This window comes from Orcinus orca, chromosome 3 (genome assembly GCF_937001465.1).
Source record: "Orcinus orca chromosome 3, mOrcOrc1.1, whole genome shotgun sequence".
NCBI lineage: Eukaryota > Metazoa > Chordata > Mammalia > Artiodactyla > Delphinidae > Orcinus > Orcinus orca.
Window position 1 is genome coordinate 121,683,110 of NC_064561.1, and position 27,269 is coordinate 121,710,378.

Consider the following 27,269-nt stretch of genomic DNA (forward strand, 5'->3'; position numbering starts at 1 on the left):
AACTGGAGGCAGGGGGAGGAGAGACCCGAACTCTAACCAAAAACCATTTTTCTGATTACATAAACAAGTTTTCTAATCACCATAATCATAGGTAATTATTAAATGATTCTTTTTATTTTTATTATTTTACTTAAATGAGATTTCTGTAATTTAAAATTGTATCTCTGATGAGAATTCCTTTAAATCAATTATGTTAATTGGAAGGGAACAAAAACTTTCTTAATGAATAAGTTCATAACTTAAAAAGCTTTCTGTGGTCCTTTACAACTTTTTTTTTTTTTTTTTTAACTTTTTGGCCGCGCTACACTGCATGCGGGATCTTATTAGTTCCCCGACCAGGGATCGAACCTGTGCCCCCTGCAATGGAAGCACAAAGTCTTAACCACTGGACCACCAGGGAAGTCCCCCTCCTTTACAACTTTTAAAAGGAGAATGTTATTCAAAGGAGAAACAGGCTCACAGATATAGAGAACAAACTAGTGGTTACCATCGGGAGGAGGAAAGTGGGGAAGGGCAAGATAGGGGTAGAGGATTAAAAGGTACAAACTACTAAATATAAAATAAATAAGCTACAAGGATACATTCTACAGCACAGGGAATATAGCCAGTATTTTATAAGAACTACAAATGGAGTATAATCTTTAAAAAGTGTGAACCACTATGTTCGATACCTGAAACTTTCATAATATTGTAAATCAACTATACTCAATTAAAAAAAAAAGAAAAACAAGTAGAATGTTATTTTTCTAAAAGAGAGTAGGGTTGATTTGAGACTAACATATTACTGGAAAATGCTGAAAAAAACGCAATGTTATTTCTAGAGGCAACTCTTGAGTCCATAGACTATTAAGATAGTCAGAACACAAATGAGGTCACAGCTTCAGCGTTCTGAACCTTGTGCAAGCCAATCTGCTTTTTTCCTCAGTGTTTATCTCAAGTATCGAGCATAACACTAGCTGCAGAGTAGTCTTGAAATTAAGTATTCAAGGATAAACTGGAAGCTGACTGAATTCCGTGCATCTGACGTGTTCATGTTAGAGAGAGAATGAAACGTATTCTTAGATTTCACAAAAATTAGTGTTCCTCATTTCCCAGTATGTAATACCCATGACAATGTGACATTTATTCAAACCTCAAGCAATCTGTAAAATGACAGTGCTTTATACACTTCCACGTAGGTGAAAAACGATGATTTTAAACTAACTGAATCTTGTAATCATCTCTTTATCTGCTTTTTTGTCACATTAAATTTCATTTAAAATGTCTCAAAAAAAAAAAAAAAAAAAAGAATAAAAGACAAAGATTTTTATAGCTTACTTTTCCACATGCTCTGCAGTGATGTCGCCGTTTCGTAAAAGTAAATTTGACTTGGCAGTTCATACAATTTGGAGCTTCTGAATCAGGAACCCAAGTAGGTTGTTTCTGGCCCAAAACAAGGCCTTCTTTGCAAGTGTTTGCAGGCAGAGATTCTTCATTTGCAGTTACAAAACTGGATCCACCTTCAAAATTACTTTCTATATCAATGTAATTAGAATTGAAGCTAACCTGAGGATCAGTCACAGAATCTGTAGCACAGGTGGTTGGAACAATGGTATTTGCTATTCTGGGTTCACTTTCAGGCATATTTGGAACATCCAGCTTATTTGGTTCCTTTGAACTCCTTGTTCTTGATGGAACACTAAACAGTTGCTTAGGTCTGGCGCCTCCAACATGAACAGATTGACTGTTACTATCAGAGACTGATAATTCATTTGTAATCTCAGACTTACTGCTAGATAACACTTGTTCAACTGGAATTGCACTTTTTTCCCCTAAAGAAAGGCTACCATTTTCTGTTGTATTCTGTTTATCAACCGTTTCGCAAATCATATTAATACCAGGACTTTCCCCAGTAGCTCCTGCTTCAGCGTTGAAATATATATTGTCGACATTTCCATCATCTGGGCCTTTCATATCTATCTGATTCATCTGAGATTTTGAGTCGTTTACATTTTCTTCAAATGGTTTTATGTTACTAGGCTGAAGATACTGTTCAGTTAGAAAGGCATCAAGTTCAGCATCACTAACTGGTGCACCACTTTTCATGCCTTCATCAATATTAAAGTAATCCAAATCTTGTCCACTGATATCATTGCTTGAAAAAGTGAAACCTTCACAACAATCAGGAGATTCTGGGGCATTAGCACCAGAAAGCTCTATTTGAGATTCTGCAGCTGTAGAAGAACTGGTGTTATCAGGGTAATCCAAAGACTCAACTCTAACTACCATCTGGTTAGAATCTGCCTTTCTATCTCCCATCTTTTCAATTAATGGCTGATGAGGTATGTTTTTACATTTTTCCTGTTTCAAAAGATCATTCTCCTTCAAAGGTTCCCCACCTGAAGTCATATTCTTCTGTATTTCTTCATGCACAGTCACTACATCTTTTATATTATCTTTATATTCATGCTGGGGTAAACAATCACCATGAGCTTTATTTTCAATTAATGATCCACACAAAGACCCAGGTACTGGAAGACAGGACAATGAGGAATATGTATTTTCACTTGAAACATGTAAAGTTGAAGCAGAATCTTGGATTTCATCCTTATTATCTTTAAGATCTAAATTTCTTGAGTCTTCTTTTGCAGATTGTTTTATAAATATAGCAGTCCTATCTTCCTGAAAGGAAAAGTCAGGTAACTTGAAATTTTCATCTCTTAAATTTGAATCATTTAAGCATAAACCTCCATTTTTTGGAAGACTGCAAGACAAAGCACTTGTGCTGCTTCCTTCTTTTAAACATTCTGGGGCAGCTATGACTGGCACATCTACCTCCTCTTTTACCAAACAGCCATCAGCTTTTACTAATTCACATGGCTGGTTCTTGTCCTGTAGGTGGTCTTTGGCATCAAACATTTTGGAACTTTGTTGAGTCAAAGCAGATGGCATGTTGAAATCAACAACTGGTTCTAACTGATTAGAGATCTTTTTATCCTCTAAATTTTCTTTTCCGCTGTAATTACACGAATCTGAAAGTGTCGTATCTACTTTTATATCAAATTCTTTAGTTCCACTGATTTCTCTGTTTTGTAATTCAGAACTGACATCATTCTGTTCCTCTCTGACTGTATTATTACCATGGTCTGTTGAAGAAATACAGAAAGTTTCTGACACTGAAGATAAATCCAATCCAATCAAGGAATCTGCACTAGACTTAAAATCATCTGGCAATAATTTTTTAATATCTTCTTCACTATTAGTTACATGAACTAAGTTACCCATGTCACTTATCAGATCACAGACAGGTTTACTACATCGTCCCATATATAGAGGCTGGATTTCATCTGAAGTGCCACCATCCACAGAAGAAAGGAGATCAAGTCCTGTTACATTTTTTTCATTTTGTATAGAAGTTTGTCCCTCAAGTGTTTTTTCATTCAGGGCAATTTGATTTGTTTCATAGCCTGTTTCTGATGAGGCACAACAATTAATGCATTGTTGATCCTTTGGTAGCAGTGAAGTTAGCTGTGAGGAAGCCAACTCTGAAGAGACTGAATAGTGGTTAGAATCATACGAATTTTGTGCATCTTGGAGATAATCTTGTTCATCTAATTAAAATAGAAATATAATGTTAGTCAGGAGACCCAAATCAAAATTATTACAAAGACGTTATGGTTTCTACGACTTCTAAACTTTTTTTTAGACCAGAAATATATTACTCTCCTGCAAAATAGTAATAACCTCCAAAATTATTTTCACTTGGATTTAAACTACTTGGGGTTTTTACTTTTTAATGTAGATGTCATAATATGATAGAAATTCTACCCAAAATAACTCAGTTGCACTATAAAAACCAGACGAAGGAAGAGCTGAAAAACAATCTAACTTCTTTGTTCTGCCCTCCAGTTTCCTAGTCTTCATCCTAAGATGAGGAAAATACTACCTTTCATAGTAATGAAATACCAATTAATATAGAACTTTCAGGTTGCTTTCAGCTGGTTCGTATGTTGTTTTTAAAGTTCTTTCTTTTACCTAAACGTGTATCTGGAGAGAAACTTCTACCTTTCTTACTTCTATTTCTGGCTATTGGTTCTATTCAGTATAAGAATACACTAATTCATTATAATAAGTGAATGTTTTACAGAAGATAACCATGTGACCAAAATTGAAACCAAGTTTTGCTAAGAGTACTAATTACGGACATTTTAAAATTACATTAATGGTAAAAATGAAAAACTGACAAACCTGGATTCTGTTCAAAATCATCGAGGAGTTTATCCAAGTCACTGACTGCTGCTTTAAAATAACTGTCCATCCTACTTGTAGACTTACTCAGAATTTAATTCTTGTGTGCCTAGAAAATACGAAGTATGATAGTTCATTTAATTCTCTGACATATAAATATTATACCATGTACTGCATGCCAAGAAACAGAGCCAGGGAATAGACACAAATAAAATTTAAGAGTATTGCTTTGAAGAATCTGTAATTTAGTTGGGGAAATTCCTCTATATATACAAAAATGACATGAAAACAAACTCTAACAACATAACATGCATACATAAACTATTTAAAATTTAAAACACTTATCTAAATAACTCATGGGTCAAAGAATGCATAGTTGAAAGCTATAAATAGTTGTAAGTACCACGTATCAAATAATATAAAATATACTACACACAAATAAAAATACTGCATGTAAAAACTTGCGAGATTCAGCAAAAGTGAATACTTAAAGACAGATACCTAGAGACTTAGATGCTTATACTAGAAAAAAAAGAATGAAAACAAATAAGCTAACAGCAGAAATTAAAGAAATAGAAAACAAGCATGAGAGAGGTACAAGAAAACTAAAAGTTAGTTTTATGAATAAAGTAGAAGAATCTCTGATCTGTGGCAGGAGCTCCATCAAATAAGCCTGAGACACCTTGAAGGACTCTATCAATGACTAATGGGACAATATAAAAAGGACACAGGAGCCAAGTATCACTGGCTTAAATGGGACAAATGAACCTCAAATAAATGAAGACTACAAAGGACTGACCACAAATCAAATGGATTAAAAAAGACAAACAAACCAAGAGATCATAATGATACTAAAAACAAAACCAAAAACCACCACTCATTAGAGAGTTGCTAGGGCAGTAACCCTTTACTCTGAAAATTGATATACTAAGAGAAAAGAACTAAGAATTTATCCTGCCCTTTATTTACAAAATGTACTTTAGGATAAGAAAACAGTTGCTGAGGAAGAATTCTTTAGATAAGAATTCCAGTTGATAAATGCAGAAAGATATTAAAATTTTTTAAATCATTTCTTCATAGTCCCTAAAACAATAAATGGACTACGCAATGGCTATCAATGGATGTTAAAACTGTTAGATGAAAGGTTGAGGGGAACTTTATAATGGTGGGATCAGGCTAACACATCTAAATCCAGTGACCAATTTCACCATCAATTAATGTGGAAGACATAGAATCACATACAAAATATTCCTGCCCAAACAAACAAACAAAAAAACCCACAAAAAAACAAAAAAAAACCCGAATCCAAATCTAATCAAGTTTTTAGCACTAACTGCATATTTACAGGAAATTCATGGATAGAGGGACAAGTTAAATGATACCAAAAGAAAGCAATTGGCTAAATCCAGAAGGGGGAACACTTTTCAGCAATGTTCCTCAAACAGTTGATAGTGAATGACTTTTTTTTTTAAACTTCCAGTCTGTTACAAACTGTTACTTTTGTAAAACACAATAAAACAATACAAATTGTGCAATAATATACAAACAAAAAGATATAGATTATTAAACACATTTGAATGGTGCCCTGAGTAAGGAATAGGAGTGGGAAATGAAGGATAAAAGACAATAAACTACTGAAAGGGCTTTACTAGAGCCACTTATGATGGTCACCATGAACTGAGGACACATGAGGCTCAGAAAAAATGAGAGATACTTTAAAGATGGGTTAAAAAAGATTATATAGAGCTTAAGAGAATTGAACAAACAGGAAGACCTATCTGAAGAAATAACCTAAAATGTAGCCCAAAGAGATGAGGAAGAAGAAAATATGAAAAAAGAAGTTAAAAAACATGGATGACAGAATGAGAATGGAGCCCCGTAAGGAAAACAGAGCATGGAACAAGTATGCTTGAAAAGATAATGCCAGGAATTCCAGAACTGATGAAAAACACAACAGATATAGGTAACCCATTACCAAGCAATATAAATACAGTTGACCCTTGAACTACATGGCTTTGAACTGTACAGCTCACTTATCTGCAGATTTTTTTCAATAGTAAATACTGCAATACTCCACAGAGTTGGTTGAATCATGGATATGGAGGAACCATGGATACGGAGGGCTGACTATAGGTTATATGTGAATTTTTGAGTTGCAGAGAATCGGCACCCCAACCCTCACATGGTTCAATGGTCGACTGTAAAGAGAAGTCCACAGTTAGATACTCTACAGTGAAACTTTTGAACTCCAAGATAGAATAGCCAGAGAGAAAATGTCATCTTCAAAGAAACAATAATTACGCAAGCACAAGGTAAACTTCAGAACAATTCTCATTAACAATGGTATGCCATCCTATTCATTAAAGCATATTATTCTTTTATTTCCATTTTTAAATTTTATTTATACCATACATACACAAAAGTACATGAAAACACACAGGCACCAAAACAAATAAAAGGAACTTGGAGGAAGAGACAATATAGGAAGAAGAAAACTTCAAAGAAACTAATATTCTCAGAAAAAAAAACCAATGCGACTATGAAACAGCAACAGGAAGCCATACGTAAAGAATATGTGAAGAAAAAGATCATGAAAATTGACAACACAAATCTTAAAATTCAAGTGAGGCTTACAGAATGTAGTAAAAGCAGTGCTTAAAGGGGCACTTATAGCATTAAGTGCATATATTAAAAAAGAAAGATCTAAGAATCCATAATCTAAGCTTCCACCTTGGGAAATTAGAAAAAGAACAACTTAAGCCCAAAGTAGGTAGAAGGAAAGGTAACAAAGATCAGAGCAGAAATCAATGAAATTAAAAACAGGAAAATAGAGAAATGGAGAAAAACCACTGAAACCAAAAACTCTTTCTTTGAAAAAAGTAAAATTGATAAACTAGGCTAATTAAAAAAAAAGAGAGATACAAATAACCAATATCAGAAGTGAAAGAGGGGTCATAACTATTGATACCATGGACACTTAAAGGAAAATAAAGCAATATTATGAACAATTCTATGCCCCCAAACTTGATCATTTTGATGAAATGGACTAATTCCTTGAAAAACACAAACTACCAAAATCCACACAAGGAAAAACAGACAACCTGAACAGTCCTATATATATTAACAAAACTGAATCAATAATTAATAATCCTCCACAAAAAAAGTCATCAGGTCTAGATAGCTTCACTGGTGAATTTTACCAAATATTTAATGAAGAAATGATCCAAATCTTCCACAGTCTCCTCCAGAAAAAAAGAAGCACAGGGAACACTTCCTAACTCATTCTATAAAACCAGCATTACTCTAATACCAAAATCAGATAAACCATTACAAGAAAGAAAAACTACAGACCAATGTAACTTATGAACACAGAAGTAAAAACCCACAACAAAATATTAGCAAATCGAATCCAGTGATGTATAAACAAAATTATACACAACAACCAAGTGGGATTTATTCAGGTATGCAAGGCGGGTTCAACATTTGAAGATTAATCAATGTAATATACCACATCAACAGACTAAAGAAAAATTATCATATAATCATATGAACTGATGCAAAAGAAAAAGCATTTGACAAGACCCAATACTTACTCATGATAAAAGCTCTCAGCAAATTATGAGTAGAGGAGAACTTCTTCAGTTTGATGAAGAATATCCACAAAATACCTACAGCTACCATTACACAATATATTTAGTGATGAGAAACTAGATGCCCTACCCCCAAAGACTGGGATCAAGGAAAGGATGTCTTCTCTCACCACTCCTATTGCACATAGTACAGAAACCCTCACTAGTGTAATAAGAAAAGGAAATAAAAGGTACACTATTTGGAAAGGAAGAAATAAAAATGTCTTTATTTGTGATGACATGATTTTCAATGTAGAAAATCTCCCCAAACTGACCCCCCAATATGGAAAAGTGAGTGTAATAGCAAGGATGCAGGATACAAGGTTAATATACAAAAGTCAAATGCTTCCTATATGAGCAAGGAACAGTTGGAATTTGAAATTTTAAAAAACAGCTTTTACAATATACCTCAAAAATTAAATGCCTAGATATAAGTATAAAATATATACAGGACCTATATGTGGAAAACTACAAAATGCTGACAAAAAATCAAAGAAGATCTAAATAAATGGAGATATAGTCCATGTTCATGGACAAGGAGACAATACTGTTAAGATGTTAGTTCTTCCAACCTGATCTGTAGCTTCAGTGCAATCCCAATCAAAATCCCAGAAAACTATTTTGTAGAACTCAGGAAACTGATTCTAAAGTGTATATGGAAAGGCAAAGGACCTATAACAGTCAACACAATACAGGATACCTTGAAGATATTGTAGATTTGGTTCCAGACCAGTGAATATCATAATAAAGTGAGTTGCACAAATTTCTTGGTTTCCCAGTGCACATAAAAGTTATATGGCATTTGTCCAAATGATTTAAAGATTTACACTATACTGTAGTTTATTGTGTGCAATACTATTATGTATAAGAAAACCAATGTACACACCTCAATTAAAAAATTCTTTATGGTAAAAATGCTAATCGTCATCTAGGCCCTCAGCAAGTTATAGTAGTAACATCAAAGATCACTGATCCCAGATCACCATAACAAATATAATAATAATGAAAAGTATGAAATACTGCAAGAATTACACCTTACATAAGAATGTATTTTAAATGGATAATAGAGGGGGAGTGGCTAAGACAGAGGAATAGGAAGACCTTGAGCTCACCTCCTCCCATGGGCACACCAAAATTACTACTTAAAGAGCAACTATTGAGGAGAACTAGCAGAAATGATCTTCTACAACTTAATATAAAGAAGGAACCCCAACAAGATGGGTAGGAGAGGTGGAAACATGGTACAGTCAAGACACATACCCTTGGGTGGGTGATCCATAAGCAGCAGGATAATTACAACTGCAGAGGTTCTCCCCAAGGAACAAGGGGCCTGAGCTCCATAACAGGTTCCGCAGCCTGGGGGTCCTACACCAGGAGAATGAGCCTCCTAAAACATTAGGCTTTGGGCTTACATTCAGGATAGCCAGAGGGCTGGGGGAAATAGAGCCTTCACTCTTAAAAGTGTGCACACCAAATCACACATGCTCTGAGATCCAGGGCAGAAGCAGTAATTTGAAAGGAGATTTGGTCAGACCCACTTGCTGATCTTAGAGAGACTCCTGGAGGCAGGAGGCAACTGGAACTTACCCTGGGGACACAGATGCTGGCAGCAGTCATTTTGGGGAGCTCATTCTACCATAAGGACACTGGTGACGAGAAGCGCCATTTTGGAATCCTCCCTCTGGCTTATCAGCCATGGGATCTGGACCTAACCAACAGCAGGCCAGCATCAGCTCCAGGACATCCCAGACCTCACAGCCAACCATGTCAGGAACCAGCCCTGCCCGCCAACAGGCCAACACCAGCCTCAGGACCGGGCTCCGCCCACTAATGGCCAGCACTAGTCCTGGCCCAAGCACCTCATGACCCAGCCCTGCCCACCAGCAGTCTAGCATCAGGACTGGGACACCACAGGCCATGCAGTCAGTCACGTCAGGACCTGGCCCTGCTCAGGATGGCAACCAAACCAGACAAGGGGTCAGCCACACCCACCAGGACGCCCACAGCAGTCACCCCAACAAAACAGAAGGGCCCATGCAGTCCACCTAGAGGGCACTCCCTAGAGCAGATAGGCCTGGGGATGAGAGGGGAGTATGCTGCTGGGCATCATAGGACGTCTTCTACAAAAGGTCATTTCTCCAAGATCAGGAAGCATACCCAACCTACCAAATACACAGAAATAAAGACAGAGAATTAGGCAAATGAGGCAACAGTGGAATATGTTCCAAATGAAGGAACGAGATAAAACCCCAGAAGAAGAACTAAGTGGCGATAAGTAATCCACTTGATAAAGAGTTCAAGGTAACGATAATAAAAATGCTCAAAGAACTCAGGAAAAGAATGGACGAGCACAGTGAGAAGTTGGAAGTTTCCAACAAAGAATTAGAAAATATAAAGAACCAAACGGAGTTGAAGAATACAATAACTGAAAGAAAAAAAATACTCCAGAAGGAATCAGCAGTAGACTAGATGATACAGAGGAACAGATCAGCGAACTAGAAGACAGAGTAGTAGAAATCATTCAAGCTGAACAGGAGAAGAAAAAACGAATTTAAAAAAAAAAAGAGGACAGCTTAAGAGACCTCTAAGACAACATCAAGTGTACTAACTTTGCATTATAGGAGTTCCAGAAGGAGAAGAGAGAGAGAAAGGGGCAGAGAACATATTTGAAGACATAATAGCTAAAAACTTCCTTAACCTGGGAAAGGAAACAGACATTCAGAACCCACAGAATCAAGGAATCACAGAGAGTCCCAAACAAGATCAACCCAAAGAGAACAAAGACATATGGAAATAAAATGGCAAAACTGCCATCTGTAACAACATGGATGGAACTAGAGGGTATTATGCTAAGTGAAATAAGTCAAACAGAGAAAGACAATTACTATATGATTTCACTTATATGTACAATCTAAAAAACAAGTGAACAAACACAACAAAAGAGAAAGAGTCATATATATAAAGAACAAATCCCCCTTGCCAGAGGGAAGGGTGATGGGGGGAGGAGAAAACTAGATGAGGGAGACTAAGAGGTACAAACTTCCAGTTACAAAATAAATAAGTCATGGGTATGAAATGTACAGGGTGGGGAATACAGTCAATAATTATTTAATATCTTTGTATGGTGAAAGATGGTAACTAGAGTTATTGTGGTGATCATTTTGAAATGTATAGAAATATCAAATCACTATGTTATGTACCAGGAACTAACATAGTATTGTAGGTCATTTATACTTCAAAAGCAAACAAACAAACTCAGAAAAAAAGATCAGATTTGTGGTTACCAGAGACAGGGGGTGGAGGTAGGGGGAACTGGATGAAGGTAGCAAAAAGGTACAAACATCAGTTATAGGATAAATAAGTACTAGGGATGTAATGTACAGCATGATAAATATAATTAACATTGCTGTATGTTATATATGAAAGTTGTTGACAGTAAACCCTAAGAGTTCTCATAACAAGGAAAAAAATTTTTTTCTATTTCTTTAATTTTGTATCTATATGAGATAAAGGATGTTCACGAAACTTACTCTGGTAATCATTTCATGATGTATGTAAGTCAAATCATTATGCTGTACATCTTAAACTTATATAGTGCGGTATGTCATTTTTATCTCAATGAAACAGGAAGAAGAAATAAATTAAAAATAAAATGGATGAGACTAAATGTAAAATGCAATATTCTAAAAACTTCTTGAAAAAGCATAAGAGGAAATCTATATAACCTTGGGTTGGTGATGATTTTTTTTTTTTTTTTTTTTTTTTTTTACGGTACACAGGCCTCTCACTGCTGTGGCCTCTCCCATTGTGGAGCACAGGCTTCGGACACGCAGGCTCAGCGGCCATGGCTCACGGGTCCAGCTGCTCTGCGGCATGTGGGATCCTCCCGGACCGGGGCACGAACCCGTGTCCCCTGCACCGGCAGGCGGACTCTCAACCACTGCGCCACCAGGGAAGCCCCGGTGATGAATTTTTAAATATAACACCAATGGCATGAGACATGAAAGAAAAAAATTGATAAGTTGGACATTATTGAAGTTAAAAAAAAATCTGCTCTGAAAAAGACACTGTTAAGAAAATGAGAAGACAAGCCACAGAGTGGGAGATAATATTTGCAAAACACATAACTGATAAAGGACTTGTGTCCGAAGTCCTCAAAAAACTCTTAAAATTCAATAATTAGATAACAAACAATCCAATTAAACAATGGGCAAAAGTTCTGAACAGATACCTCTCCAAAGAAGATATAAAGTTTGCCCAACAAGACCTACTATATAGCATAGGGAACTCTGCTCAATACTCTATAATAACCTAAATGGGAAAAGAATTTTAAAAAGAATGGATACATGTATATGTATAACTGAATCACTCTGCTGTACACCTGAAACTAACACAAGATTGGTAATCAACTATACTCTAAAATAAAAATTTTAAAAGATATAAAATTTGCAAATAAGCATATGATAAAATGCTCAATATCATTTATCTTTAGAGAACTACAGATTTAAATAATGAGATACCACTTCATATCTATTACAATGGTTGAAATCCAAAAAACTGACAATACCAAATGCCCCAAGGATGCCAAACAGCAGGAACTCTCATTTATTGCTGATAGGAATGCAACATGGTACAGCCACTTTGGAAAACACCTTGGCAGTCTCTCACAAAACTAAACATAGTCTTACCATATGAACCAGCAATCATAATACTGGGTATTTACCCAACTGATTTAAAGATTTATGTGCACATAAGAACTGAGATGTGAATGTTTATAGCAGCTTTATTCATAACTGCCAAAATGTGGAAGCATCCAAGATGTCCTTCAGTAAGTGAACGGCTAAATAAACTCTGGTACATCCATGCAATGGAACATTATTCAGTGATATAAAGAAATGTACCATCAAGCCACAAAAAGATGGATGAATCTTAAATGGGTATTGCTAAGTGAAAGAAAGCAGTCTAAAAAATCTCTATACTATACAATTCTAATTTTATGACATTCTGGAATGGGTAAAACTAGAGTGATAGTACACACATCAGTGATTGCCAGTGCTCTGGAGTAGGGGAGGACTGAACAGCTAAAGCAAAGTGGATCTTTTAGGGTGGTGAAACTATTCTGTATAATACTATAATGGTGAATACAAGACATTAAGCATTTGTCAGTACCCATACAACTTTATAACACAAAGTATAACCTCAATGTACGCAAATTTTAAAAAATGTTTAGAAGGTTGGGGGACTCAGTTGGAATGCAGAATGTGAAAAAAAGTCTAAATGCATTACGAATGTATAAAACAACCATGCTGAAGCGGGTAGAGAAATAAAGTTCTACCTTTGGAAATAAGTGGAGTCTAAAGGCAACACAAGCATTGTACTCTAGTTGATAAAGTTGTTTCTCCTGGGGGTATAGGTTAATTCTGAAACCATCATACACATATGCTGGAAATGAAATTAAATAAATGGATGGCTGATGGTGGGAGTGAGGTTTCCACTTTTGGAGGAGAAGGTTACATATAAGCAAGGGGAGGAAGCTAGAATGATCCATGTGGTAATGAATTTGAGTTGGAGACATCAGTATAAATTCATGTTTAGCTTAATATGGACACAGATGGTTACACATTTGTAATAATTTTTTGTTTGAAATATTTATAGATATTAGCATAAACCATATCTCTTGCTCCATCAGCTGAAAGGGCCTAAAAGCAAGACGTCTTAGTGGCAATAAGCACACTAGTGCCCAGATCTTGGTTTCTCCAACAAAAGGAACCAAGGCTCCTTGGAGAAATCGCTGATTGTTAAGACTGGGACAGGAAATATACAAGATGAGCATGGAGTATCTTATAATGCTGGAAAGTAAAGAAATGCATGTGCACATACATGCACACACATAATGAAGGAGGTATGTCAAAATTTGCCTCCCATTCAGTCTTTCTCAGGAAACTACTAGAAGATGTACTTTGCCAACATGAAGGCGACACCAAGAAAGAAAAAAGACCTGACATCCTGGAAACAGGTTATCCCACAGAGGGCAGAGAAAAATGAAATTCACAGGGACACAAAGGACACTTCAGGAAGATAGCTGTACAACAGGCCTAGAGAGCAACCCATCAAGATGGAGGCAGGGTGACAGACAATTACAGGAAAGATATTGCAAAATAAACAAACAGATTATCTGATGTGTGTGAATCTACCAACAGGAGATTTACACATCTTGCCTGAAAGGTTGTTAATACATTAAATAAAAGATATGAAAAGACATATTAAAAAACCAAGATGATTATGAACTCTAGGAAAAACACAGAATTATATAAGAAAGGAAGTATCATCACAATATACTACCTGGCTCAGCTGTACACAATATTTACATAAATGATGCAAACACTAAATAATAATTTAACTAAAAATTAACATATAACTAATTTGCAAATATAAAGGAGGGGAGAAGTGCAGTATTTAAACGTGGAGGCTGGTGTAACAAACATAAATTCCCGGGCTTCCCTGGTGCTGCAGTGGTTGAGAGTCCGCCTGCCGATGCAGGGGACACGGCTTCGTGCCCTGGTCCGGGAAGATCCTACATGCCGCGGAGCGGCTGGGCCCGTGAGCCACGGCCGCTAAGCCTGCGCGTCCGGAGCCTGTGCTCCGCAACGGGAGAGGCCGCAACGGTGAGAGGCCCGCGTACCGCAAAACAAAAACATAAATTTCCATCTTCTATAATAGGAAGTTGGTAAATCACGTCTAAAACTATGGTAGGATGGGGGTAGGGAGGAGAAATAGCTGTATATGAGAGCAGGTTATTTAAAAACCTAGAGGTGAAAGAGTTAAATAGTCGCTGACTGTGGGGCAGCCTTTCTCAGTAAGGGTTCTGTGAGAGAATTAAGCCTTGATGCCCCTAAGGCATCCACTTTACGTAATGAATTAACATCTCTCCTGTGCATCTGAAGTGTTACTGCAGCTGACCCTTGAACAATGGGGTTTGGGTGCTGACACTTCACGAAGTCCTATATAACTTATAGGCAGCCCTCTGTATCCACAGTTCCTCAGTAAGTGAGATTCCTGTCTGTATCCATGGATTCAACCAAGCAGGATGGTGTAGTACTGTAGTATTTATTTACTACTGGAAAAAATCCGCGTATAAGTGGGCCTGCACTTCAAACTCGTGTTGTACAAGGGTCTACTGTAGTTATAAATCACCCTTGGGAGAACTGAGAAAATAGTTACTCACGTTATTTTCTGTGTTTGTGATTCCAAAGAGGAACAATTAGAAAAGCTGCTTCTGTAGAGTGGGATTCAGGGAGAGAAGGATGAGGGCAGAGGGCTATTGTTTTTCACTGTAAGTCTTGTAGGATTATTTGACTCTTTAAATTATGTACAGGTATCCCTTTGATAAACATAAATATTACCTTAAAATAAATATAATAGCAAAAAGCAATAAAGGAACTGTGAATACAAAATGTATTTTTAAAAAAATAAAGCACAGAACTCAAAGGTGTAGAAACAGTTCTCATTAGAAAAAGCCCAATAATTTTTCTTAAAAATTATAGAATTTATTACATAATATCTACTTAAAAAGTATTTCTATGTAAATGGCAATGTACTACTAATTATTATGTTCTTTGAGTCACCTAAAAGATACAAAACAAGGTAGGATAATTAAATAATAATATAATCTAACAATTTGTAAAAGGTATGACATTGAAATCTTTTGACATGAAATCTTATTAAACTGCACATACTTCCCATTTCAATCAAGATTTACTTATTGTGCCAGTAATCTACCCTTGTACAGAAGACACAAAAGAAATATAAGATATATTCCCTATTCTAAGGAAGTTTATTTATGTGTGCATATGATAACTTGTTTTAGGTAGTATCTTTACTCACTTGGCCATTTATGTATTCATAATTTTATAAACAAATATTTACAATATTTACTCTGCAAAAATGATTTTTAAAAATCTCTTCATGAGTAAAACCAAATTGGCAACAACATGGAAGATTTGTCAGAAAACAACAAAACCAATAGTAAGGAGACTCCTAAAATGGTTAAGGTGAGAGATGATGAGGGCCTGAACTGAGACAGGGCAGATGGAAAGGAAACAGATATAAAAGCGGCTGTTCCCATAGGGAACAGAACAAGGTGGAGGTGTCTGAGGAGTTTAACTAACATGATGAAGATATAAATTAGAAAATCAATGGTCAGGTAAACCTATTTCTGAGCTGGGGCCCATTCTGTTGTGACTTCTACTCCACACGAACACTTTCTATCTTAGTAGACACCTTCTCTTGTATATCAGGGTAAAGTGCAGGAAATAAAAACTACTCTAGGTATTTTCAACAAGAAGGTGTTTAATGCAGTGAATTGGGTGCTTAAAAAAAAATCATTGGAAGCAACTGACATGTCCTTCAGTAGGTAAATGAATAAATAAACTGTGGTACATCCATACAATCGACTATTATTCAGCACTAAAAAGTAATGGCTGGGCTTCCCTGGTGGCACAGTGGTTGAGGGTCCGCCTGCCGATGCAGGGGACAAGGGTTCGTGCCCCAGTCCGGGAAGATCCCACATGCTGCGGAGCGGCTGGGCCCGTGAGCCATGGCCGCTGAGCCTGCGCGTCCGGAGCCTGTGCTCCGCAACAGGAGGGGCCACAGCAGTGAGAGGCCCGCGTACCGCAAAAAAAAAAAAAAAAAAGCGGCTAAAGAATGGGAACTTTTGGGGAGTGAAAGCAAGGGAGAAAGCTAGGATTACTGACAGGTTGCCATCGCTAGTGACTGGGTAGACAGAGGTAGCACTGACCATAACAGGCAATACAAAGAGGAGCAGGACTGAGGGAAAACACGAGTTCACGTTTGGACTGGTGTTTGAAGTACCTTGAGAACATTCTGGGGGAGATGTCCGATAGGCTGTTGAATATAAGGATCTGGAATGCAGGAGAGAAGTCTGAGATAGATAAAGATTTGGGAATTGGCAGCACATAGCTGTTAATAGATGAAATCACCTAGGAAGAGAATATAGAAGAGGATAGGAGCCTGACATCAGATAACTAAAGGTCACAATTGGTGTTCTTAAAGCCACTCTGAAAAAACTTTGCCCATAGTTCTATGTACTTCCATGAAAAAATATCCAATATATAATGCTAAAAGACAAAAAAATCAAATTGTAAAACTTCATGCATAGTACAAATCCATTTTTACAAATAAGTTGTAAAAAAAATTATAGTATTAGCAAAGTCACAAGAAAAAAAAATACAGAGGAGAAAACACCAAACTTTTCACAATGGTGTCTGAGATTATGTAAGCATAACATCTATATTACATGTTCTTATAGTATTTTTTTAACAAAAATATACTACTTCTATAAACAGGAAAAAAGATAATTTTGTTCCTTTCCTTCAAAAAAAAATGATAGCATGTATCCTTATAATGTAAAAAGATAATACAAATCTGTTAGAAAAACACTTGGACACTGGACCATAAATGGGCAAACAATATGAACAGATAACTAGTAAGATTATGAAAAAACATTCAATGTACAACCTGCATTACCAAAGTAACACAAATCAGAATACATACCATTCACTGCCTACTAGATCAGAATATGATCTTTTTAATAATAAAAGTACTCAGTGTTGGTAAGTGTTTGATAAAAAGAGCATCTCAGACACGGCTGATAGGAAATAAACTGGTATACTCACTCAGGGGAACAATGTGATAATATGCATCAATCGATTCAAAAAGATTCCTAACATTTGATCTAACGATTCTCATTTCATAAATTCAAGAAAATAATCCAAAACAACTGAAAATATGCAAAGATATTTTGCAAAATCATTAATTGAAACAATCTAAACACTGATATTAGGACACAGAAAATTATGTAGGCATCATAAGTGATGTTTATGTCTATCAAAACTTTTTTTTTTAAGTATATACTCTATGGCCTAGCAATTCCACTTCTAGAGAAACACTAGTACTTAGGCTCAAGAACACATTATAAAGAACTTTCAATGTTGCAATGTTTGTAATAGTGAAAATTGCAAAGAACCTAACAGCTCATCAATACAAGAATGATTAAATCAGCTTTTTAAAACTGTGGTCTGAGGAACCCTAAAGACCCCAAGAGCTTTCGGCGGGTGAGGGCCTTTCTGTTCCAAATACCGATCTGTGCAAGGATGGATTTTCTTAGTATGCTTCAGTTTAAACAAGGTAGCGCACCAGACTGAAGGGCAAAGCAAATATGAGAATCTAGCCGTCTCCTATAAAGCCAGACATTAAAGTGACCTACTAAAAATGTAAAACAATGCCATCTTTCTCACTAAATTTTTTTTTAAAATATAGTTACTTTAAACAATATAATTTAATTCAATATATAATGGGTTACTGTTATTTTTAAATGAATAAGTAAAAATTTTTTAATTTTCTGAGTTTTAATTTCTAAAATGGTATATATATACTGCATTAGAAAACAAAAACTCTTCTAGTCCTCGATAATTTTTAAGTGTATAAAGGGCTCCTGAGACCCACTGGATTAAATAAACTGTGATACCATCATATTATGTAATATTATAACTGGGGATGATAATTAAAAGGGAATTTATATTTATCTGTAATGTAACTGTTTCAAAAGACACTTTGCTCATGTATCAGTTGTGTAATCAAAAATCATAAAGTCATGTCTGTGAAGCTTTTTAAAAATATGGGGAAATGCTTAAAATATAATTTTAAGCAAGAAAACCAGGCAATCCAACTGTATATAAAATCTCATTATTTCAATTAAGAAAATGCCACGGGAAAAAAAAGACTCAGGCGAAAACTCAAAATTAACTACTGTTGATTACCTTTAAATGTGGAATTAAAGTTGATTATTTTTCCTTATTCTTTATTATATTTAATTTTTTTACACTAAACATGCGGTTTAATATCCAGAGGAGAAAAAAGGGAAATTAGGTGAAAAATTGTATATAGTTCTACTAGATCAAACCACTGAACTTGTGCCAGTTCAAAAGACAAGCTCAAAATAATAAATTAAGGAACCTAATTCGATCAACAAACTGCCTATTTTATTAAAGGAAAAATATTAAGTTATCAAATGTATGGGCTGGTTTCCACACGAGTCAAACTAACAAGAACTCCCTTAGTCTGGAATATAGTATCATGCAGTCACGGTAGTACAAATAAGTTTATAGTTTAAAAGTTAGATCATCTTTTACCATTTTTCAAAGGTACTAAAGAAAAGGTAGACGAAGGGACACTAGCGCGTCCTTCTGGTCTAAAACGATGAGAAAATGCGTCGGTGCGAGAATGGGCTTTGCTAGAGCACGGGCGGCGGTGACAGATTCCTCTGCGGGGGCAGAGTCATTTCAGCGCAGAGGCTACCACTCACTCCTCGGGAGCGACAGCCCCTCCTGCAGGCTCAGCCCCTTCCCTGGAGGGACAGGCGGCCCTGGGGGCTCTTCTCCCTTCATCCGCTGCAGCCTGGGGGTTGTTCCCCCGGCAGCTCCCAGCACTCCTGGAGGCCCGGGTGGGTGGGACCCGGCAAACAGCGGCCGTGATTGCCATCCTGGCCTGGTCCGGCCCAACAGGCTTTACCGAGGAGCCGCGAGGTTTGAGAGTCCTTATTTCCCAGCCAGCTCAGGGGGGCTCGGAAAAGGAATGGGTCGGGGGCTCAAGGCTCGGCCCCTGGAGGAACAGGAGGGCCAGACCCAGCGCCTAGGGCAGCGCGACCAGCGGTCACCCCGCCCCCTCCCCGAGGGCAGCAGGGGTGAGGAGAGGCCAAGACGCCTGTTCCAGGGGGCTCTTACCTCCCCACACCCCTGCGGAGCTCTGTGAGGCTTGACGAGACGCCGCGTTAAGGAGTGAAGAGCGACCCCGGCCGGGAATCCAGGGTGTGCGCGATGTCGGCTCAAGGTTTGTTGCCCCCCTACACCCCCGACCTAGGGAGAGCAGACAGCGCAGGCGCAGAGAAGGCATTCTGTGCCTCACACGCCCCCCTCCTTCTGCGTCCGCGGCCTCCCCGCTCACGAGGCGCCTGCGCGCTGCCATGCCGGTTCTAAGCCCAGGGCGCCGCGCTTCTTACCGGAAAGGCCTGAGGAGGTTATGGGGTGACTGGGGTGACTGGGGCTCCTGAAGATCGGCCGTAGGTCGGGACTCGGTTTCCCACTAGAAGCCTTGGAGCCGGGATCGGGAGACGACTGCGTCCGTGTCCGGCTTCCTCTGCCCTTCGCTGACCTAGACGCAGCTTCCCCCGCCCCCAGCCTCCTGCGTCCTGCGGCCTGTACTGGACACACCCGCCTGCTGGGCAGCCAACGCGGCCTGCTCCCCCCAGCGCTGCTGTCTTCCTGGAAAAAACCTCACTTTTTTTGCTTCGGGCTGGTTTTGCAACCACCCGCAGCCCCCTTCCCCCTCACACCCTGGCAGCAACCAAAATGCTCCTATCCCGCTGCCAAGCCTTAAGCCCTCCAGACGACTGGCCATTCCCAAGGGCTCTGCCTTTGCCTCTCCTTGCTTTAGTTCTGCTTTTCTGACAGTGGCCGCGAGAACAGCTGCCTCCCCGGTCTGAAAACAAAAGCTAACTCATCCGGAGAAGTAAATGTCAATCATGTGATGTATATTTGTGCTTGTTTGAGCTTTACTGTGTTCACCACAAGTTTCCTATAAACTTAAATAAGGGAAGAAGAGACATCTGTGTGAGGTCAGGGTATTACAGACTGGGGAAAAGAATCCGTCGGTTGCCAAAAGGTTTTACCGGTTCAGAATTCATACTGCTCTTTCAAAAATTTCAAGAGTTTTATTATCTCAGGAATATGTAAGTCTGATGTAATTTGCGGTGAAAGATTTGAGAATCAGCGTTCAAATCCCAAATATGCAAATTGGACAAGCATGGTTACTGATCTTTCAAACATACTTCGTCTTGATTTTCCCAAATTCTGAAATGAAATGGTGTGGCTTTAGTTCAACGATGAAACTTGTATTGATTGCTTAAAATAATTTATTGAGCATCTGCTATGTGACAGACACTGTGTTAAATGCTTTGCTTAGGTCATCTCATTTAATCCTAAGAATAATCCTACGAAGAACAGCATGTATTTTCTCTACTATGTGTCCGGTGTTGCTCACAGATAAATAAAATGGGGTCACTACCCTTATAGAAACACAGTCTTACAGCAAAGATGCATGTATACAAGTACATATTTGAGATAGAAGTATTTATATTGCACAGTGTGAGGACAAAGACTAGAAATAGGGAACACTAAGACCTTAAACAGGTAAATGGGAAAAATATATACATGAACAGTCAATTCACAAAATAAGGAATTTAAATGCCTACTGCATATTTTACTAATGTTCAAACTCATTAATAATGAAAAGAAGACAAAAGAGGTATTATTTCCCATGGGTCTAATTAGTTTGTTTACATTGTGAATAGACTCCATTGGTGAGGGTAGAATGAAATGAGCACTCATACCCTGTTGGGTATGAATTAAGTTGGGGATATAAATTAAGACAAAGATTTTGGAAAGTTACTTGTCAAATCATATCAAGAAATGTTCACATGACCTAATTCAGTACCTTCTGTTTTGGAAATTATAAGGAGATATTTCAGAATACAAAGATTTAGATGAGTAACAATAAGGAAAGTAAACAAGGTACCAAAACCCAAGTACCTTTCACATATAAATTGTACTTTGTAACACATTTATTTTTTATGGGTGTTTCCTCTATACAGTGCATTATGCTAGGAGTTGTAAGGACTGTAACAATGGATAATTTATGATTTTTGCCCTGAAGAAGTTCACAATCCACTGTCATTTATTTATTAACGTAAATAGCTGAGAGATTGCTGCAGTATAGTAAAATTACAAGAGCTTTGTATAGATTCTTGGTCAAATTTTCTGTGATTTCCTTTGTTGGTTGAAATAAAGAAGAAAGCTACACATCAAATGCAATGTCAGATAAAATATTAAGGAAAAAGAGTCCTTGGCAAAAGTTGAGTAATATTACTGACATATTCAATGTATCATCTTCTACCTAAAGATTCTATTTATAACTAAATGTTTTCTGGACTTGGGGAAAGTCATCATCCTAGTTATAACATACTTGGTCAATTTATTCCTTAGACTAACTAGTCATCACTTGGATCATCAGCAGTTTTTATTATTTTGAAAGGTAACCAGGATCCTGATGATTTTAAGAGGCTTAAATTCCATTGTAATATGAACTTCCAAAGCTGTTCCCTTTTCATAAGTAAACTGGGTGGAGAAAATACCAGAAGCAAATGAAAATAACTGTTACAATTATTCATTTGTTTCATGGCTGGTCTGAGACTAACAAGCAGTTTTAGAACAAAGGATTCATTGCTCCAAAATACAGAATGTGACATGCAACTGTTAGTTACCCATCTGCATTTAAGTGATATATAACCACACTAAAACACCCATGTTACAAGGAAAAGAGCTGAAACAGCTTTTTAAAAAATTGTCTGCTGGTCTAGGGCCAATTGGATCTGCTATTTGGAACAAAGTCACCAATGAAGAAATGGTTATAGTTTTGGTGACCGTGCGAACTAGTTTTTAAAAATGCATAGAAAAAGTTTGGAAGGAATTCCACTAATATATTAACTCTATTTTTGGAAGATGAAATTATGAGTGATTTCTCCCTCTTCTTTCGAGTGTTCCATATTTTCCAGGTTTTTTTGTAATGAGAACATATTACTTTAATAATCCAAGAGGAAAACTGGAATGATTCCTTTTTAAAAGTATTGCTGAATTCATAATTGAGCCAACCAATTACCTTATATTCATTATGCAATCTCTGCATACAATATATTGCATGACTGTGAGTCATCAGAGAGAAATATACCCGAAAGGATTGATGAGCATTTGTGTCTGGATACTGTCTTAGAGGTGGTGCAAGGTACAGTGATTCCCAGGACAGATGTTTTGTTTTGTTTTGTTTTTAACACATTTATTTATGTATTTTTGGCTGCGTTGGATCTTCATTGCTGCTCGGGCTTTCTCTAGTTGTGGCGAACGGGGGCTACTCTTCGTTGCAGTGTGCGGGCTTCTCATTGTGGTGGCTTCTCTTGCAGCGGAACACGGGCTCTAGGTGCACGGGCTTCAGTAGTTGTGGCGCACTGGCTCAGTAGTTGTAGCGCACGGGCTTAGTTGCTCCGCAGCATGTGGGATCTTCCCGGACCAGGGCTCGAACCCTTGTCCCCTGCGTTGGCAGGTGGATTCTTAACCACTACGCCACCAGGGAAGTCCCCGGGGCTCAGGTTTGATACAGGTTCAACATCATGACATGGGTTCTCTTGTTGAGGGGGGTCAGATTTCTTTGCCAAATATTTCTAGTTCTCTCTTCTGGGCACGTGATGGTGGGGTATCTTCTGGCCCCCTTGTGGTTGAATAGGGCCAAGTGACTGATTGAGGCAAATGAACTGTGAGAAGTGACACATGTCTTTCTAGACTGGATATTTTACTTACCAATGTGAGGCTCTCCAGAGCCTCCTTTCCCTCTGGCACAGCAATAGACCAGACTTGATACTGTGGCCACTCCATTAGTGTGAGTACTTGAGGGATTCCAGAGCACTTCTAGAACAAGAAATAAACCTTGTTGTTACATGCCACTGAGATTTGGGGTAATTTGTTACTGCAACATAGCTTACTTAGCCTGTCACGGCAGATAAACTTTGTTTTATGTCTCTGAGATTTGGGCGTGGCTATTCTGAACCATATACCAGGGTGGTGTCTCAATGACGCTATTTACGGCAGCATCGTTTCCCAATGTGTTTTGCCTTCACAAATAAATTATTCTATACTTACAATTATTATGATTTACCAGGTAAATACATTTTGTTGTAAACACATGCTTAACCTCTACTACTACTAAGAATGATAGTGAATATTTTTTACTTTTTTTAAAATGAAAAACATCAATCACATAAAAGTACAGAGACTAGTGCAATAGAACTCTCAGATTCAAAATCAACTCATGGTCACAGATCTTATTTTACCTATAAACTCACCCACTCTATCCCTCACCCCACAACTGAATTATTTTGAGGAGAATCTCATTTATCTTTTCTTTTTGTGGTACGTGGACCTCTCACTGTTGTGGCCTCTCCTGTTGCGGAGCACAGGCTCTGGACGCGCAGGCTCAGCGGCCATGGCTCACGGGCCCAGCCGCTCCGCGGCATGTGGGATCCTCCCAGACTGGGGCACAAACCCGTGTCCCCTGCATCGGCAGGCGGACTCTCAACCACTGTGCCACCAGGGAAGCCCTCTTTTTTTTTTTTTAACATCTTTATTGGAGTATAATTGCTTTACAATGGTGTGTTAGTTTCTGCTGTATAACAAAGTGAATCAGCTATACATATACATATATCCCCATACCTCCTCCCTCTTGTGTCTCCCTCCCATCTTCCCTATCCCACCCTTCTAGGTGGTCACAAAGCACCGAGCTGATCTCACGTGCTATGCGTCTGCTTCCCACTAGCTATCTATTTTACATTTGGTAGTGTATATAAGTCCAGGCCACTCTCTCACTTCGTCCCAGCTTACACTTCCCCCTCCCTGTGTCCTCAAGTCCATTCTCTACGTCTATGTCTTTATTCCTGTCCTGCCCGTAGGTTCTTCAGCACCTTTTTTTTTTTTTTTTTAGATTCCATATATATGTGTTAGCATACGGTATTTGTTTTTCTCTTTCTGACTTACTTCACTCTGTATGACAGTCTCTAGTTCCATCCACCTCACTACAAATAACTCAATTTCCTTTCTTTTTATGGCTGAGTAATATTCCATTGTATATATGTGCCACATCTTCTTTATCCATTCATCTGTTGATGGACGCTTAGGTTGCTTCCATGTCCTGGCTATTGTAAATAGAGCTGCAATGAACATTGTGGTACATGACTCCTTTTCAATTATGGTTTTCTCAGGGTATATGCCCAGTAGTGGGATTGCTAGGTCGTATGGTAGTTCTATTTTTAGTTTTTTAAGGAACCTCCATACTGTTCTCCATAGTGGCTGTATCAATTTATATTCCCACCAACAGTGCAAGCGGGTTGCCTTTTTTCCACACCCTCTTCAGCATTTATTGTTTCTAGATTTTTTGATGATGGACATTCTGACCAGTGTGAGGTGATAACGTCATTGTAGTTTTGATTTGCATATCTCTAATGATTCGTGATGTTGAGCATTCTTTCATGTGTTTGTTGACAATCTGTATATCTTCTTTGGAGAAATGTCTATTTAGGTCTTCTGCCCATTTTTGGATTGGGTCATTTGTTTTTTTGATATTGAGCTGCATGAGCTGCTTGTAAATTTTGGAGATTAATCCTTTGTCAGTTGCTTCAATTGCAAATATTTTCTCCCGTTCTGAGGGTTGTCTTTTCGTCTTGTTTAGGTTTCCTTTGCTGTGTAAAATATTTTAAGTTTCATTAGATCCCATTTGTTTATTTTTGGTTTTATTTCCCTTTTCTAGGAGGTGGGTCAAAAAGGATCTTGCTGTGATTTATGTCATAGAGTGTTCTGCCTGTGTTTTCCTCTAAGAGTTTTATAGTGTCTGGCCTTACATTTAGGTCTTTAATCCATTTAGGAAGTGCTCTAATTTCATTCTTTTACATGTGGCTATCCAGCTTTCCCAGCACCACTTATTGAAGAGGCTGTCTTTTCTCCATTGTATGTTCTTGCCTCCTTTATCAAAAATAAGGTGACCATATGTGCGTGGGTTTATCTCTGGGCTTTTTATCCTGTTCCATTGATCTATATTTCTGTCTTTGTGCCAGTACCATACTGTCTTGATTACTGTAGCTTTGTAGTATAGTCTGAAGTCCCAGAGCCTGATTCCTCCAGCTCCGTTTTTCTTTCTCAAGATTGCTTTGGCTATTTGGGGTCTTTTGTGTTGCCATACAAATTGTGAAATTTTTTGTTCTAGTTCTGTGAAAAATGCCATGGGTAATTTGATAGGGATTGCACTGAATCTGTAGATTGCTTTGCGTAGTAGAGTCATTTTCACAATGTTGATTCTTCCAATGCAAGAACATGGTATATCTCTCCATCTGTTTGTATTGTCTTTAATTTCTTTCATCAGTGTCTTATAGTTTTCTGAATACAAGTCTTTTGTCTCCTTAGGTGGGTTTATTCTTAGGTGTTTTATTCTTTTTGTTGCAATGGTAAATGCGAGTGCTTCCTTAATTTCTTTCATATTTTTCGTCATTAGTGTATAGGAATGCCAGAGATTGCTGTGCATTAATTTTGTATCCTGCTACTTTACCAAATTCATTTATTAGCTCTAATAGTTTTCTGGTAGCATCTTTAGGATTCTCCACATATAGTATCATGTCATCTGCAAATAAAGTAAAACTGAAGTGACAATTTTACTTCTTCTTTTCTGATTTGGATTCCTTTTATTTCTTTTTCTTCTGTGATTGCCATGGCTAAAAATTCCAAAACTATATTGAATAATAGCGGTGAGAGTGGGCAGCCTTGTCTTGTTCCTGAACTTAGAGGAAATGGTTTCAGTTTTTCACCATTGAGAACGATGTTGGCTGTGGGTTTGTCATGTATGGCCTTTATTATGAGGTAGGTTGAGGTAGCTTGCCTCCATGCTGACTTTCTGGAGAGTTTTTATCATAAATGGGTGTTGAACTTTGTTGAAAGCTTTTTCTGCATCTCTCAGATGATCATATGGTTTTTCTCCTTCAATTTGTTAATCAGGTTTATCACATCGATTGATTTGTGTATACTGAAGCATCTTTGCATTCCTGGGATAAACCCCACTTGATCATGGTGTATGATCCTTTTAATGTGCTGTTGGACTCTGTTTGCTAGTATTTTGTTGAGGATTTTTGCATCTATGTTCATCAGTTATATTGGCCTGTAGTTTTCTTTTTTTGTGACATCTTTGTCTGGTTTTGGTTTCAGGGTGATGGTGGCCTCATAGAATGTGTTTGGGAGTGTTCCTCCGTCTGCTATATTTATCATATCTTTACATCTCTAAATTTTTTCAACACGTATATTTAAAAGATAAGCACTTTACAAAGTAGAAATAATAATGCAATGAAATCCTTTTCTATCCAATATTAGTATCTTACTTCAATATGACTAACTTTATCTATAGCCTTACCCAACCTTTATTTGAAGAAAACCTCACATCATATAATTTTGTTCATAAATATTTCAGTATGTATTTCTAAAATAAAATAGCTCTTCACAAAAATATATTAATAATACCATTATTACACCTGAAAAATTTAACAGTAATTCTTCAATAATGTCAAATATTTAAGCATTGCTGTCTATATTTCCAGTTGTTTCATAAATGTCATCATTTTTAAATAGCTTGTGTGAATCAAAATCCAAATAAGGTCAACAAATTGAGATTGGTTGATGTCTAATAAAGTTCCCTCTTTCT

The 27,269-nt window shown here is 37.6% G+C and overlaps 2 protein-coding genes across 11 annotated transcripts in view; one reads left to right on the top strand and one right to left on the bottom strand.

Moving 5' to 3' along the window:
• Positions 1-20,388, bottom strand: part of ZFYVE16 (zinc finger FYVE-type containing 16) — a 57,016-nt gene extending 36,628 nt beyond the window's left edge. For 8 of the 10 annotated variants that reach the window (XR_004477945.2, XM_033409078.2, XM_033409077.2 and 5 more), the window contains exons 1-3: positions 19,658-19,797; positions 4,228-4,336; positions 1,318-3,590 (exon numbers count right to left, since the gene is read on the bottom strand). Coding sequence is in view for 9 of the 10 variants with exons in the window: in XM_033409078.2 (XP_033264969.2) it covers positions 1,318-3,590; positions 4,228-4,297 (2,343 nt within the window). In the remaining variant the exon portion in view is untranslated. Of the gene's footprint in view, positions 1-1,317; positions 3,591-4,227; positions 4,337-16,727; positions 16,856-19,657; positions 19,798-19,932 lie in introns of those variants that run through there. The other 2 variants (XM_049707734.1, XM_033409074.2) reach the window with 2 other exon arrangements.
• The window catches only part of SERINC5 (serine incorporator 5), a 178,684-nt gene continuing 171,038 nt past the window's right edge, over positions 19,624-27,269 (top strand). The window contains exon 1 of the mRNA XM_049707759.1: positions 19,624-19,763. The gene's annotated coding sequence lies outside the window, so the exon portion shown is untranslated. The remainder of the gene's footprint in view (positions 19,764-27,269) is intronic.